The sequence below is a fragment of the Mandrillus leucophaeus genome, unplaced genomic scaffold, assembly GCF_000951045.1.
Source record: "Mandrillus leucophaeus isolate KB7577 unplaced genomic scaffold, Mleu.le_1.0 Scaffold207, whole genome shotgun sequence".
Classification (NCBI taxonomy): Eukaryota; Metazoa; Chordata; class Mammalia; order Primates; family Cercopithecidae; genus Mandrillus; species Mandrillus leucophaeus.
This window is the reverse complement of record NW_012102110.1, coordinates 1,069,407-1,085,132: the sequence shown is the minus strand read 5'-3', so window position 1 is coordinate 1,085,132 and position 15,726 is coordinate 1,069,407. Positions and strand designations below refer to the sequence as shown.

The 15,726-nt window shown below is 46.4% G+C and overlaps 1 protein-coding gene across 1 annotated transcript; it reads right to left on the bottom strand.

Annotated features, from left to right (window-relative positions):
- Nucleotides 1–1,077: 1,077 nt before the first annotated feature.
- Nucleotides 1,078–14,751, bottom strand: POGK (pogo transposable element with KRAB domain). Its single transcript, XM_011979893.1, has 5 exons — nucleotides 14,617–14,751; nucleotides 8,826–8,952; nucleotides 7,968–8,066; nucleotides 5,153–6,638; nucleotides 1,078–2,970 (listed from the first exon to the last, which is right to left on the bottom strand). The coding sequence occupies exons 1-4, from the start codon at nucleotides 14,746–14,748 to the stop codon at nucleotides 5,167–5,169; spliced, it is 1,830 nt and encodes a 609-aa protein (XP_011835283.1). The 5' UTR covers nucleotides 14,749–14,751; the 3' UTR covers nucleotides 1,078–2,970; nucleotides 5,153–5,166.
- Nucleotides 14,752–15,726: the final 975 nt, after the last annotated feature.

The following is a 15,726-nucleotide window of genomic DNA, read 5'->3' as shown; positions in this document are numbered from 1 at the left end:
TTTCTAAAGAGGGAGATGGGGTAAAGTGCAGGGCAGGAAGGTAGAAACAGTAATACTTAGCATTTTCACAAGAGCCTCTTGAAACATCTGAACTCTGTCCACCAAAGGCTGGTTCCATCTGTAACACTATTGCCAGCTTTGGGGACTCTGAGTGCAATCTCTTCTCTAATTAGGCTAAGAAACAAAAGCTTATTATTAAGCATCATGTAGAAAAGTAATTAACAAGGAAAAAGCTGTTAGAAACCATATAATTTCAGACTTAGAATAAAACTTTTTTCCTGCAGGAATTTATCACTGTGCAAAACCAGGTGTGATAAGGCTGGCTGTACTTTACCAGGCAGGTGGGAGGACTCGCGTAGCATGTTCTTTTGTTGTTGTTCTGAGTTAAAAACCTTTTAGGTTCAGAGGTACAAGTGTGCAGGTTTGTTATTTAGCACGTTCTTATCATCTTTATCACCCACTTCTCTGATCAACCAGGGACAGAGTTACTCAAACACTTTTCCTTTCCATTGCCTGAAGTGATGACCACAGGTAAATGCCAGTGTCCTACCATGCCTTTGACTCATCCCAAAATGCCTCTGGGAGGAAGAGTACGGAAGCTTAGTCTAGGGGTCAGACTTGGAGAGTGGCTCAGCATTTAATGCTGATGGGTTAAAAAGGAAAAATAACACTGCCAGATTATTCCTGGAGAATCGAGTACCACTTTATGGGCACTGTAAATTGTCAGGACTAATTTTACTAAAAGTGCATAATTAAGACTTATGGGTTCATCATACTTTCATTTAAAATTCAGATCCCTTTATGGGATTTCTTTCATGTGATTTTGGTAATGTACCATTGCTGAGAGCATACAAAACATGACTGAGAAAAAAAGCTTTGCCAAACTTGCCCCACTGCATATTCTTCTCTGTGTCTTCACAGATACCAGTATTACTTATACTGCATCTCATGAACACTTTCTGATTCAAAGATGTAATATATTGGTACCAAACTGGATGGAGAATAAGGTGCAGCCAACAGCTTGAATGTAACTTTTCACAATGCTAATAGGTAAAGAAATAAAACCACCATAGCCTGTTGTCTTTATTATCAAAGTTTATTGTTGGGGTCAGTTCCTATCTACTAGGGAGTACAACTATGTCTCAATATGTGCTATAGTAATTCTAGGGTAACAGCCATTCTGCAAAATAGTTGTACTGGGGCTCTGTTAGGCATAGATCATAATTAAGTCAGTGGAAGAATGAGCCCAGAGAAACCCTGGCAGCAGAGCCGTTACTCTAGGAAGGTTCCAGTGCTATGCAACCTGTAAAGCATCATCGCGCAGCCGATGATGAGACTCACGGAGGTGTTGGTGGAGTGAAACAGGAGTTGAACCCATTTTCCACTCTTCTCGGCGGGGTAATGGTGGCTCCAAGGAAGGAACCCAAAATTAGGTCTTGTAAAATCTTTTAAGCTCCCAAAGCAAGAGAAATAAGACATGAAGAAGAAAGAGCCAGTAACTAGGACAGATGAAAAATTAGGTGGAATTGGAGGGAATGGAAACTTCTGGAATGCAAAGTAGCTGGGTTTAGATGCCATTTGAGATGACCAAGAATACAGTACAGGTAAAAGCAAATGGGGAAACAATTCAAATATTGACAGTTGTTCAGATACTAGAGGTTAAGTAAAATTTCCCCCCTTAGGGGAAAACTGGTTTAAAAGGATCAGAAAGGTGAATCACTAATAGGAAAATGAGTACCTGAGTAGAAATAGGTGTTTCAAGATGCCAAGAACAGTTTAATATACAGGTGAGCTGAGTCTACAGGAAGGAAAAGTGGTTATGGCAGCCTGTTTCCAGATTTGATCATTGGAATGACATTTCTAGCAATGGCTTTGTCTGTGAAGTCCTGGCATATTTTTTGTAGCACAGATCGCTTTAAAGGAATGTTTTTGTAACACTCAAACTTATGTGGGAATGCAAATTACTATAGTGTAAAAATTCAATGACCTCCCACCTATTCCTGCAGGGCAGGAGAGCAGAAGTCTTAAAACAGCTGTGGCTAAAAGCCCAAGCCCTCCCACTGCCCCTGTGATAAAAATATTAAAGAAATTAACAAAACAAGCATCAAATGAGTCAATGGGCCTTGTACCATGTAGACAGCAGGTAATTTATAGCGACTTCTTCTGCAGGCAGCCTGAGAAACAAGAGCTTGCATACGAAATCCTGCCCTATCATTAAATATAATAATGAAAAAAACAGGGCCACTAAATGAGACCCTAAAAAAAGTCTAGCTGCCAATCAGGTTGGGAAGATAAATAAAACAGCATAGTTTATTTTAACCTATATCTTCCAGACTAACCTAATTTGTCTATAGAAAAGCCATCTGCTGGCACCAGGCCAGTATGTCTTAATTTTCTTGTTATCCTAAATATCTCATTTTTCCAAAAGAGGAAATGTGTAAGTAGCAGGTGTACGTAAGTGACACATTTCTACAAAGCCTTCTCTGTAGTCTTGACCTGTGTGGGGACAGGGTCTACTTTTGGAAGCATTTTCAAAGGCAGAATAAAACTTTACTCGAGGTTTTCTCCATAGAAGGACACCAGAGTTGTGCCCATATGATGAGTCCCCTGTTGGTGTTGAACAAATTGTCTTTTCTCCAGGAAATAACCTTTGTTCGTTCATATTTACAGGTTTCTTTTGATGGACAGATGGAGTAATCTCCAAAACAAGAAATGGGGCAGAAGCAGTTTCTTTTCTGAGCATGTCTCTGATGAAATGATAGGTCCTAGACTTTTCTGATACCTTTTATGGTGTGGGGAGAGGCTGGTCTGTGTCCTGGGATGGATGTATAGGCTGCTGTCTGAATCCGGGCTGTTCAGAGCCCCGTGGCCTTTTCCTGATGTTCCCTGTGCATCCAGCGCATCCACACTTTCAGGAATAATCTTCTTGAGGATTTTCCTCTCCAGCTGTTTCAATCAGAGTTCCATCTGCTGGAAAACAGAGAGAACCTAAATGAATTAACCCTTGGCTTTTTGGTATAACTTTTAACAGACATCGTAATTCCACCAGTCAGATTTCCAAATGGATGACAAGAGGCAGTTTTATGCCAACTTGGTCTCCCAAATCTCTGTTCACTGTGGATCTGTCTACTCCCATCACTTCCTCAGCAGCTGCAGAGAGAATGGTGGCAGTCTAGAAGAGCAAAAGCGCATGACCAATATTAGAGGCCAACATTCATAAATGCAACTCAGCATAGCTTTTTCTCCTTTCCTCTTCTGAAAGTGTTTAATCATGTCCCTGAGGTGGTAAGGAGCTTAGGAAATTAAAAGTGCACAAAAATGTTATCTAACAAGGAGAGGGAAAAGCGAAAGGTAAATGAGGAAAAGATGGAAACTCAGTGTAATTCAGTTTGAAGTCCAACGCAGGCAATATAAGGGTCAGCAGAAAAGGGAGGCAGGATTCATGGGGTTTCTCAAAACATGGAGGACACAAGGGGGAAAAAAAGCAATTTTGATGATTTTGAATGTAATAGTAAGAACTTATCCTTGCTCTATTATAATTCCAGGGATCCCAGAATTACAGTGGGATTCAGCAATATGAGTACAATTTAATTTGGGGACAAGGAAGGAGACGTAAGTCACTCTTTGAAACACATACAGACTTATATAGCTGAAGTGGGTAAAAGAAGGCTCCCATTAGCATTTCATTTGGAGAAAAAAGCAAGGAAGATGGAAACACCTAATTAAAAGAAAAAGAATGTGTGAAGATGGCTGATGGTTTCAGGTCCTCTGTGAAAGAGGTGGCTTCTTCCTTCATATAAAACACTGTCTAGAGGATCAAATTAATTTATAATTAGGGAGATAAGAACAAAGAGGTAAATGAATTGTTTGTTCTTTGTGGGTGTCCCCCCTGCTGTACATGCTCATCCTTCTCCTTTCTGGAGGTGTAGGTGGGTGGGGTCATTTCACTATTGTCTCAGGCCTCCATTCCTACTTTCCTTTGAAAGCTGCTCTTCTTGTGTACTCAACCCAGAAAATTCCAGGCCTATTGTCTTCAGCCCTCAAACTTTACTCACTTAGAGTCCTAGATATGCACCCTGTTTTCTTTTTTTGGTGTAAAGATTCAGTTTAAAAATACCTTCCTTCAGACATCTGCTGACTACAGGAAATTATTGTAATAGCCCATGTGAAGGTCATAATGAGACTAAGATTTTTTTTTTTTAAAAAAACAAAAACCCTGAATTCCCTAGGGAAAAGCAAGCAGACGCTATTATTCTTATTCGCTGGTGGCATACTGTGTAGACAGCTCCAGGACTGAGACCCGAGGCCCAGAGGACACTGTACTGAAGGCACACTTAATGGTCTCCCTATGTCATGGTCCTACAGGCCAGCAAAAGTGAGTACAACTGTCCCAGCATGTCAGTTACACAGTTACACATACTGGCCCTAAATGTTCAGCATAATTTAAAAGGGAAAGAAAAAAGTTGGCTTTTCAGACAAAATTTTGTGTGAACTGAACAATGCCAGACTATGCTTCTTTGGGCTCAAATAATTTCAACTTTACAGCTCTCAGATGTTCTGGCAGCTCCTTCTTTGTTCATTTCACCTATTATACAAGTGTTTCTGGGTCCAGGCCACAGAGCAAAATAGAAACAAAGTAAATCAAACAATAAATGTTCCATATAAAGGAGAAAATGCTAACGGTCTGTTATCTATACCAGCAGTCCCCAACTTTTTTTTGGCACCAGGGACTCGTTTCATGGAAAACAATTTTTGCATGGACCCAGGGCGTGCGGGATAGGGGGCAGCAGGATGGTTTTGGGATGAAACTGTTCTGCCTCACAACATCAGGCATTAGATTCTCATAAGGAGCATGCAAACTAGATCCCTTGCATGCGCAGTTCACAACAGGGTTCGTGCTCCTATGAGAATCTAATGCCGCTGTTGATGTGAAAGGAGGTGGAGCTCAGGTGGTAATGCCGCTCACCTCCTGCTGTTCAGCCCAGTTCCTGACAGGCCATGGACTGGTATGGTCTGTGGCCTGGGAGCTGGAGACCCCTGATCTATACTACTGCACTGTAGGCTCTAAGTGAACTTAAAAACAGGAAAATAGTGGAAAGAGAAGGGCATGTCAATCAGCAAAGGCACTGAGTATCTACTCCTGAGTGGTTACCTTTCCCTTTCCCTTCAGTTGCCCTCAGCCATGCTTTCGGTGTCACATTCTTTTGGTGGTTCTCCTCCTCCTGGCAACTCACTCTCGATTTCCCACAGGACATCGTCTTCCTCCTCCAAGTTGCTGGAGATATGGCACTTCTTGAACCCTTGGACGATGGACTCACTTGAGATGCTATTCCACGCGACCATGACCCACTCCAGAAAGAGGCCCAGGGGCGGCTTCTTAGCATTCCCGGTTGGGCTCAGAGCCAGGTTCCCAGCCAGAAGCCAGTTGGAGTACTGGGCCCGCACGCTGTCATTCAGTGGCTTGTAGACCACGACGTCCAGCACCTGAAGCTGTGAGGTCAGACCCCCTGGGATGATCACCATGTCAGTGTTCATGCTTTCCATGGAGTTCTTCACGGAATCTGTGGCATGGCCCCGGAAGCCATTCAAGATCAGCATCCCTCGCTGCTTGGGCACCGCTCCTGTCCTCCGTCTCCACACCACTTCCAACCAGTCCTGCATCAAGTCTTCAGTCATCCACCCATACCGGTGGCAGCGGATTTCCATCCCACTGGGAAACTTCCCCGGGGGGATATACGTTCCCCTCAAAATGATGTATGGAGGTAACTTCCTCCCATCAGCCAAGACACCAAGCATTGCTGTGATTTTCAGTTTTTCCCTGCCTGGTGTCTTGACCAAGACAGGCTTTTCGCCCTGGTTATCAACAGTTACCCGTGATGGCACCTCTAAACAAATGGGCGTCTCATCTGCATTCCCCATCTGAGCTACCTCATAGTCATGCGCCCTGCGCAGAGCCAGGACACTGCGTTGGTAAGTGACGAGTTTCTCAGTCAGGTCTTCCGGCAGGTGCTGGGGCACGGGCACTTTATGCCTCAGAGATAGGTCATACCTTCTCATCATTCTTCGACACCAACCTAAGCTTGCCTTGAACCCTTTCTCTGGAATGTTCATTTCCTGGGCGATTTCGAGAGCTTTCAGCTGCATCGCCTCGCGGGTGATGGGGTCCCCTTTGGCCTGCATGTATCTGACATATTCGGCCACACGCTGGTCCACCAGAGCAAACCTCCCGTTCTTGGGGCCTCGGAATGCTCGCCGCATGGCGTGGGCGTTTTGAAGCTGTGGCTTCACTTTGCGCCAGTCTCGAACGTTTTTTTCCAATACTCCAAACTGCTTGGCAGCCTGGCAGTTGTTGGTACTCTCGGCATATTCCACCACCATCAGCTTGAACCCTGCGTCGTAACTGCGCCGCATGCCCCGGCTGAACTGAAACTTCCCAGCTAGGTCGTCAGCCGAGAGGTCATACCCTGGGAAGCCCATGGCCATGTAGAAGGGGTACCCCTCACTCCACTCGGGCAGCTCTGTGATATCCCGAGGCAGACGGAGGCCAAAGCTGTCAAAGTGCTGAGGCTGAGGAAACTGGGAGGTAGCATTCATTGGGTGTGGCCAGTCTGGAGGCTTTACGTCAGATTCTTCATTTTCTGGGAGACAAATAGTGAGGGGCAAAAATAATGCCAGTAAGTAAAATGGCTTATACCCTGATTTTTGGGAGTTGAAATGCTAAGAATACCTTACTCTGAAATTCACCAAAAGTAGTAACTTTAATAACAGGTAACATTGCCTAAGTCCTTATCCATATGACAATTTATATGGACTACCCACACCTAGTTCTCTTAGTAACTCTAAGTATCACTGTTCCTTCTTTGCAGATGAAGAAGGGGAGGCTACAGAGGTTACATAATACACCAAGGGAGCCAAGTCAGAAAGTGGCAGAGCTGGGAATTGAACAGAGGCACCAAGCTTGGACCAAATAATTTGGGGGCCATGTTTGCGTCAAAATACTTTTTATGTGAATGAGAAGCCAAATGTAAACCATATTACCATATGATATTACAGAGATGCATCATGGCCTGATTCATATCCCTTTAGAACCAAGGAAACCTATAGCAAAAACCACACTTAGCAAAGTTAAGCTTATAAGGCAGAAAATTAGTTCTTGCACATTAACAGTGGAACCGGGTTTCACTTTATATTTAGGAGGTGGTCACAGAAGTTGAGTATGACTTGGGGAAATTACCCTATCTCACCCAAACTAAAATGCCATCAGTTGTAGGATGCATCATTATGTGCCATTAAGAAAGAAAACACTACTAATTAAGCTACGATGTGCCACTGATTTTAAGAGGCATTCTCAATTTCAGAGACAGTAAAGCAATGGGGGAAAAACATGTCTCAGAGTCAGTGAAATATGGCATTTTAAACTCTTCTGGAGAAAAGACAAAACTATTTTGGCAGTCTGGAAGCAATGCTATATCCATTCAACTGCGGCCTCAATAACCATTTTTCTTGACAAAGGACTAGGTACTTCTTAGATACATTTGCTCAAATGTATACTATGACTGCTAATGCTTTTTCTATCCAGTATGAAATGGACAGGAAGCCAGGTAACTCAGGAAGCGTGCTTCCTCTCACTATTCTTAGTTTGCAGAGGCACATGGTACACCACTGAGGTAGCCCTGTTCGGCTAGAAGGTGCACTGGACCAAACGCTGCACAAGCCTCATTTTGCTTCATCCACATAGAAGGTCATACATCGAGTCTTGTTACTCAGAGCTGATAGAGGAAGAATGGAAGCTCTGAGGTAAAAGCAGCTGCCTAAAGTCACACATTTAGCACTGCAAAGAGGGAGAGTTCAAAACTCCAAAGCCCATAATCCTTCTACCTCTTAAATACCCTGTGGAATGTACACTGAAAATCCCACTTCACAATGTTCCCAGCTGGATGGACGCTGAACTGCTTTACTTGTAGTACCTGCAGAGGTGCCTCCGTGGAGCTGCCACTCGTCAGAATTCTGAGACTCCTCCTCCCCTTCCAACCGGGTGATCATGTCTGGCTTAGGGAATGGGAATTCTGTTTATAGGAAATAAAATAGGTAACAGCTGTGTATTACTGTCCTGGAGCACTACCAAAATAAGTACTTTAAAATACTTAAGAGCCACTCTCCCCTTCTCTGTGAAAAACAAGGGGAAAAAGGCTCAGGGATACTTAAAGAAAAAAGATAATGGAAAATAGGTCTGTCCAAGGGAATGGGTAGATCTCTCCTAATGAGGGATGGTATTGGCACCAATAATAAAAGAACTGCACTTAGCAGGCAAGAGGGTGAATGCAGCTGCTGATCCAATTAACATTTTGGTACCTGTATGAGCAAACTGGGAAATCTCTTCAAATGGTTACACTCTGCTGATAAGATGTGTGATATCAAGTTGGGGCGGGGGCTGGGGAGAGGAGCAAACAGTCTTTGGGAGGATATGTCCCCAAACTTCTGAGGCTGGCAGGGTAACATCAATGCCTGCCTTCTCTCGTAAGGAACAGTGAGGCACAGGCTCAGATCCATGGTGACATTTCTAAGGTTATATAGTTTTTTTTCCTTAAATGTGAATGCCTGGGTTGAATGGGGGCAGTTCTGAGGCAGCACGGGTTGCTGAGTAGGATGGCACAATATTTATATTCTGCCCAAATCAAAAACTGGAAATTAAATGGGCACAGACATTGAGGAGGCAGAGTCTAAGTTCAGGAGAGAGGGATGTTGGATATACCAGAGAAGAGAGGCATGGAAACAATTCTCTGGGCTCAGAGCTTCCAGGAGACCAAGGAAAACAAAGCTTTTACCCAGGGACAGGACAGTCTCATAATTCATCCTCATGACTTCCCGGTAGAGGGCCTTTTGTTGCTCCGTCAAAACTTCCCACTCCTCGTCGGAAAAATATATGGCCACCTCATCAAATAGGGCCGGTACCTAGAAGAGTGAACAGCCCTTTCACACTGACGAACAGGCACAAGCAGACAGACTTTCAGAGCGCACAGGACCTTACAGACAGCCTGGGACAGCCCGTCCTCTCACAGGTCAGGCGAGGGACCCTGACGCAGGGGAAAATGGACTGTCCACATTCATACAGCTGCTGGAGGCCAGCGAGGGCAAGAGCACAGTTCTTCTGTGCACACCACCGCAGCTGCCACCCCCCGTTCAGGTAAGGTAAGCAGCACCCTGAGAACAGAACTCCCGATCATGATCACTGGCTGGGGGATACCGGGACATTGTACCCTCCTGTGCTGCGGTGAGAGCTGCTCATGGCTCACCTCTGACCCAAGACTTAAGCCACCCACACCCAGACAAAGTGTCCCACCAACACACTCACCCCCAATTCCCTCCCACCCCAGAAAAAGACCCTCAGCCCTGGGCGGGGTGAGTTGGGTTTGTAAATCTGAATAGGATCACTGCCGTCCATGGGATCTTTGTGGGTTTCTAGGGCACTGCATTTCCAAGGGTACTAACCAAAGCGTTAGACTTGGGACCCAAAGCTGCCCAGAGTACAGCCACTGAGAGAAGGGGCCCTACTTGGCCTTTCCGATCCACAAGAGCATGAAGAGTAAGAAAGAAGGGCTAATTAGAGCTTAATATATGTAATGAGATGCCAGAGCAAACTCATTCACTTTGATCCTAGACCAGGTAGGCAGAAAGCCCAAAAGACTCCATTCCTCCCCTGTTCCTCTGCTTCCTGGCCCCAGTACCAGGGGGCTCCTCAGTAGCCCAAGGCATCCAAGCCACCCAAACCACCCTCCTCTTTTTAACTGTATTTCTTATTTCAGTCATTAAAAATCCTACTCCAAAGCTCATCCTATTTAGTGGTAAGAAGGCACTGGACAGCTTGTTTCAGTCTGGTTATTTTGTAGTCTTGCCTTCGAAGCTATTTCCCAAAGCTGTATTTTGGGTCTGGGTGATTATGATATTGTTTTTCCTCAGTTTAGAAAATTAGTGTCCATACACTATACAGCCTGTGGCCACTTCAGGGCTCAGGCCATCGGTCACATTGGCCTTTCCTCCCTGACCCAAGGAAGCCCCCTTGTTCTCTCCCCACCTTCCACAGCACCTCACACGTTGGAAGCACGTACTAGGAAAGGGCCTGTAACTGCTTCATTTATTCCCTGCAACGGGCCTGTGGAGGAGCAGATATGCCTGGTTTTTTTTTTTTTTTTTTTTTTGAGATGGAGTCTTGCTCTGTTGCCCAGGCTGGAGTGCAGTGGCACGATCTTGGCTCACTGCAACCTCTGCCTCCCGAGTTCAAGCCATTCTCCTGCCTCAGCCTCCCTAGTAGCTGGGATTACAGGCGCACGCCGCCATGAGTGCCCCTGTAATCATTTTTGTATTTTTAGTAGAGATGGGGTTGCACCATGTTGGCCAGGCTGGTCTCAAACTCCCGACCTCAGGTGATTCACCCACCTCGGCTTCCCAAAGTGCTGGGATTACAGGCGTGAGCCACCGTGCCCCTACTTAATCAAGGAGAATATGGGCTTAGAGAGGTCTCATTTCCAGGCTAATGTCATCGCCAATAAATGGTGGGGTTGCGGCTTGGACCCAGCACTGCGTGACCCCAAGGATCCAGCAATACTGAGCACAGCTGCCTCCCTGATGACTAACCCTCAACTCTCCCCAGCTCTGTGCTCCGCTTGTACTCAGCTGTATGCAGTTCCCTGAACAACCATTCCCCGATGCCCCCTACACCTTGGCCCATATTCTCCCCTGGCCTTGGAGGGCCTCCCCTTTCTTGGTCTGGCGGACACCCACCCATCTTCCAGGACTCGGCCCCAAATCCCTGCTCCCCAGGAAGCCCGCTCTGTGCCATGCTGTGAGCAGCACACCCAAACATCCCTGTGATGCCCTGGGCTCCACACTCCCGGGGCACTCATCACACTGCAGAACTCTTTCGGTTGGTTTGTCTGCTCCCTCCGTTAGAATCTGAGCTCGTTGAAGGCAGGACCTGTACTTACTCCTTTTTGCCTCCCAAAGCCCAGGACACTTCCTGTAGCTAGTAGTCACTGAAAAATGTGTTTTTGAATATACGATCTAGGCAAATCTTCTCTGGATTTCCCTTCTCTTGTTCCACTTGGAACTGTTTCAGAGAATCACTACATTTTATCTGTCACAAAACCGAGCCTACTCTTTGGAGTAAGAATGGACAAAAATCTCTTAAGTGGGAAATACAAGGAGGTAAGACGGATTTGTCTCCAGGCTTTCCTCAGACTTCCTTGCCCTGGAAAGCCAGTCAGCCCAGGAATTTTCCACCCCACTCCTTTCCCACTTCCCAGGCTTTTAAAGAACTGTCTCTTTGGCCTTTTTTTCTCCCTGGGAAGTTCCAGATCTAGGCCATACCTATTTATAGTCCCTTTCCCTTTGCTGATAAAATGGGAACAGGACTGGCTATGCCTGTCATTTCAGAGGGGCCATCAATACTCTTAGGGGGGTAACATATTCTAGGCCTGGTAAAAACATCAGGTACCAGGAGCCCTGAAGCTGCAGGAAGAAAGCTGGGGGCTGGTGCAGGATTCATCTCCTCCTATTGATGACTGAGCCACGGAGGATCTTCAAACAAGCCCACATTATGCTCCAGAGGCACAGTGCAGTGGCTTAGAAATTCTCCTCACAGCAAGCCTCTGTGAGAATGGAGTGATCCTTCAGCCAGGCCCTGCTGCGCAGGCCTCCCCTCGCTCCACAGAGGCCTTTTATCTGGCTGAACACAGCAGAAGGTAAACAGGGCCGGCCCTGGGCAAAACTGAGAAGTCAGGCAGTCTGTGTACCACCTCTAGACACCCCTTCTTGGCCTTGCAGGTAGGGACCTTCAATCCCTGCCCTCCTCCCTTTCCTCAGAAGATCAAGGGCTCCCTGGACAAGTATTCTTCCTCTAGCTTGTGTGCACTGCCTTGCTCTGCTAAGGAAGCTGGCATTCCAACGCTATCTCAAAGGGTAAATGTTGTAAAGTGCTTACACCTTGCACAGCCTCACTAAAGCCTTGCAGCCACCCAGCAAAGATGCAGGGATCTCAGGGGAGTGAGTTTGTACTGATCCACTGATGGAGTGCCTGCTATGTGCCAAGCACTGTACACTCAATCACATAAATATATTCTCTCACTGAATCCTCTGAACTAGGGACATGGGGATCACTACCTCACTTTTACGTTACCCATAAAACAACAGAGTGTTTAAGTAACTTGTTCAAGGTTACACAGCTAGAAAGTCTGATGCCAAAGCTTTGCTTTCTTAGCAGGCCACACAGGCCTTAGCATGGTGGCTGTAGAGAGCCTGAGGCCTCCCTTAGAAAGATGGGCTAAGGCCTCATTCCACAGAGCTAAGGAGAAAGCTCAAACTCACCAGCGCAGCACTCCACGTCCTCCTGGCTGGCTCTGGCCCCTGGCCTGGCCTCGCCTCCTATGCCTGATTCCCTTCCTCTCCCTGCCGTAAGTTTCAGGTTCCAGCTGCAGGAGCTGCTCCTAACTAACTGCACTCAAGCTCCTCTCCCCAGTGCTTTTGCCTGTGCTGTCCTCTTGCCTGGAGTGCAACCCCCTTCCCCTTCCCTTGGCTGATTCCATCATGACTAAGACTCAGTTCAAAATACATTTTTTATTTTTTCTACTTAAAATTGTATTTCTATTTCAAGTCTATGGAATTTTGTCCTAATATATTATCATATTCTTATGCTTGAAAAGCTTTCACTGATCACCCTAACATAATTCTCTATAACCAAAACACGTATTTTTAAAACAGATTCTTTTCTTCTCATTTAATGCTCTAGAGCAGGGTTTCTCAACCTCAGCACAACTGACGTTTTGGGCCAGTTACTTCTTTGTTGTGTGTGTGTATGTGTGTGGGTGGCGGGTGGGGGGGCATCCTGTGCACTGTAGATGTCTAGCAGCACCCCTTCTACCCACTAGATGCCAGGAGGATCTCCCAGTCCCCAGTGCACCCCTATCAAGTCAGACAACAAAAAGTGTTTCCAGATATTGCCAAATATCCAAGGGTGGGGAAAGGGGGTAGTGTTTCCAGATGTTGCCAAATGTCCAGGGGTGGGGGCAAAATTGCTCACTGCTCAAGATTAGGCCTTATCCAGGAAGCCCTGGAGTTCTCAGCCTGAATGAGGCATGTCCCCTCTTGGCTCCTGATGCATCCTTGCAGCCTTCCACCACTGCACTCTGCAGACTGTGCTTACTATTACTTATGTTTACTTCCCTGTCTTGCTCACAAGACTGGAAATTACATCAGGAAAAAAGACCCTCTTTACGCCCAACACTGTGCTTGGTAACTGTGGATGGATGGCCGATTGCCTGGAGGCCACAAATGCCCAATCCCCAGCACCACTAGCTGCTGGAGTCCCTCCTCCAGCCCCTCTAGTTACTTCCTTCTTTCCCCACCCAAGCATGGTTGGTCTTCATCTTGCTCATTCCTCACTGTCCCAACACATTCACTTTTATTGCACCTGTTCTCCAAGGCTCTCCATTTAGATGTTCTGGGTTGACCAATTGAGCCTCAAAGCCCTGAGTTTCGACTGCCTTGAGGTCTTGTTCCAGGCTACATGGACCTGACGCCTGCTTGGATCAGAATTGGGAAGAAGGATGTGTTGGGCAAAGAACACTGATGAGACAAAGGTAGCGCAGCATCCACAGCTAGACTGGCAAACTGAGAGCCTGTGCTTGCACTGCTTTTTTTTTTTAAAAAAAATTAAGGTATAGCATACATATGGTAAAATGTATTACTTTTAAGGGTGCAGCTCAGGAGACCTGTTTTGAAGAACAAATGTCAGTGTTCATGTGTATCCTTAGGGCAAGGTAAATAATCTTTCTGCATCCCAGTTCCCTCATGTGGTAGGCAACAATTTAGAAGTACCATGCTTGTATGGATAGGGGCTCTTCATGGAAGCAAAGGATATTATGTATACTGACAATGTTTATACACAACAGAAAATAAGCAGAGAAAAGGAATGTCAATTTGTTGCTTATTTAAAATGTTTACTATTCATGCCTAATTACCACAAAGTCCAGTAACTCCTGTGAATAACTATCTGTAACTATAAATATCTACTGCATTTGCATTTGTATAAACTGACCTCTATCATACTATCCTGTGTGTATACCCTGCATCTCTGTATTCCCTGCTGCCCACCATTTCTATCCAGGTCAGCTGGACAGGCAGCTCTCCTGTGTGAACTGTGGTAAGAGGTGCTCACACAGAATCAACTAGCCTAACCTCTCATGTCAACCCAATGACTCGAGTCTTATTTAAAATGGTTCCCTTCAACCAGCAGTAAGTCAACCAACATTTACTTGGTGCCTACAATGTGCCTGGCATCAAACACAGTGCAGGAAAAGTGGGTGAACGAGAGAGACAGGTCTTGGCTTCTAGGACTTCCAATCGAACGATGACAAGCTACATGGCTGAGGGACTGTTTCCATAACCACCTCCTCCATTCTCTGCACTGCCTTTTAAAGCCACAGAGCTGTTTTCTCAGGAATGCAAACACACCGGGCTGGGCTATTTTTACTTCCCACGTCTGTCTGAGGAGGAGACTTAAAGCAAGCTGGGCTCTCAGGCCTGCTTCTGCTGGCTGTGTGGACTCCACACCTTCTTACTTACCCATCCACCCTCAGAGCAGATTCGTACTTTCTGCATGTCTGCTGGGCCGTCCTCCAGTTCCCGGCTCCGAATCTCTTCTTCCTCTTCCTCTTCTTTCAGGGTCAAATTGAGAGGGTACGCTGTGGACTCCATCTCTGCAAGCAAGATTCAGGTTCAGAAAAACCAGGTGTCACTGTGACCTCCCCAAAGCCTATGATGGGGGACGCTGAGCCACATACAAACCTCTTTAGCCCCAAGCACTGTTCCCTCTGGAGGGAAGTAAGGAAACAGAGTCGGCCAGGAAGCTACAGGGTGACATGTTTAATTGTGATAAGAGAGGCTATGGGTAGATAACGCATCTGGCTGCCTTCAAATATTTAAAAAGCTATCTGGGGAAGAGAACCCAGACTGGTTTGTAGAGACCGGAGGGCAGAACTGAGGCTGGCCAGTGGGTAAATATTCCTGGAAAAGGTTTTAAGCAGTGAGAAAGGCAATACTTTCTCGCAGCCAGTGCCACCCAAACAGGAATCAGAGGCAGGGGAAGGGTGCTGATTTCCTATCAGTGAAGGTGTCTGAACACAGATTGGACACTTACTCAACTGGAATGGGTGCTAGAAGCCATGGGCGGAGCGGTTGGCTCAGTAGGCCCATCGCCTGGATTTTCCAAATTCAAAGGTTCTGTCCACCAGCTGGTTCAGAAAATAGGGTCATTCTACCTTAAGGGACTTTGCAAACCCAGGAGTCAGTGAAACATACTGAGGGGTATGCCTGGATACCCAAAAAGGTGCAGAAATCGGCTGTGGCCCACCCCGACAGGGAAATGACCCATTGCCTCTGGGCTGCAAATTCCCTATTCGCTGACTCTTGGCCAGTACAAAGGGCCGCGCTCCTGCCCTCTACGGGCGCGGGCAATTCCTAGGTGTGGAGGGCGGGTGCATCTTCAGGGCTGCATCGGGGGACCTCCAAAGAAAAGATCCCTCCGGAATTCAAAGTCGGTTCCTTCGATATTTCCAAAAAAGATGGGCGAACACGGCATGGATGGGTCTAGGCTTCAGATGCCTGCAGCTGGGACCCGAACTTGGCCGCGGTCTCCCGGTCGGCTCCGGGGCAGAGGTGGGAGGGGCCGCCGCC

Excerpts from the sequence above, each read along its gene's own strand:
- POGK (XM_011979893.1), bottom strand. The coding sequence starts at position 14,748 with ATGGAGTCCACAGCGTACCCTCTCAATTTGACCCTGAAAGAAGAGGAA. Across the intron at positions 8,067-8,825 it reads TGAGACTGTCCTGTCCCTGG|AATTCCCATTCCCTAAGCCA; the intron begins GTAAAAGCTTTG and ends TCCTATAAACAG. Across the intron at positions 6,639-7,967 it reads CCACGGAGGCACCTCTGCAG|AAAATGAAGAATCTGACGTA; the intron begins GTACTACAAGTA and ends TTTGTCTCCCAG.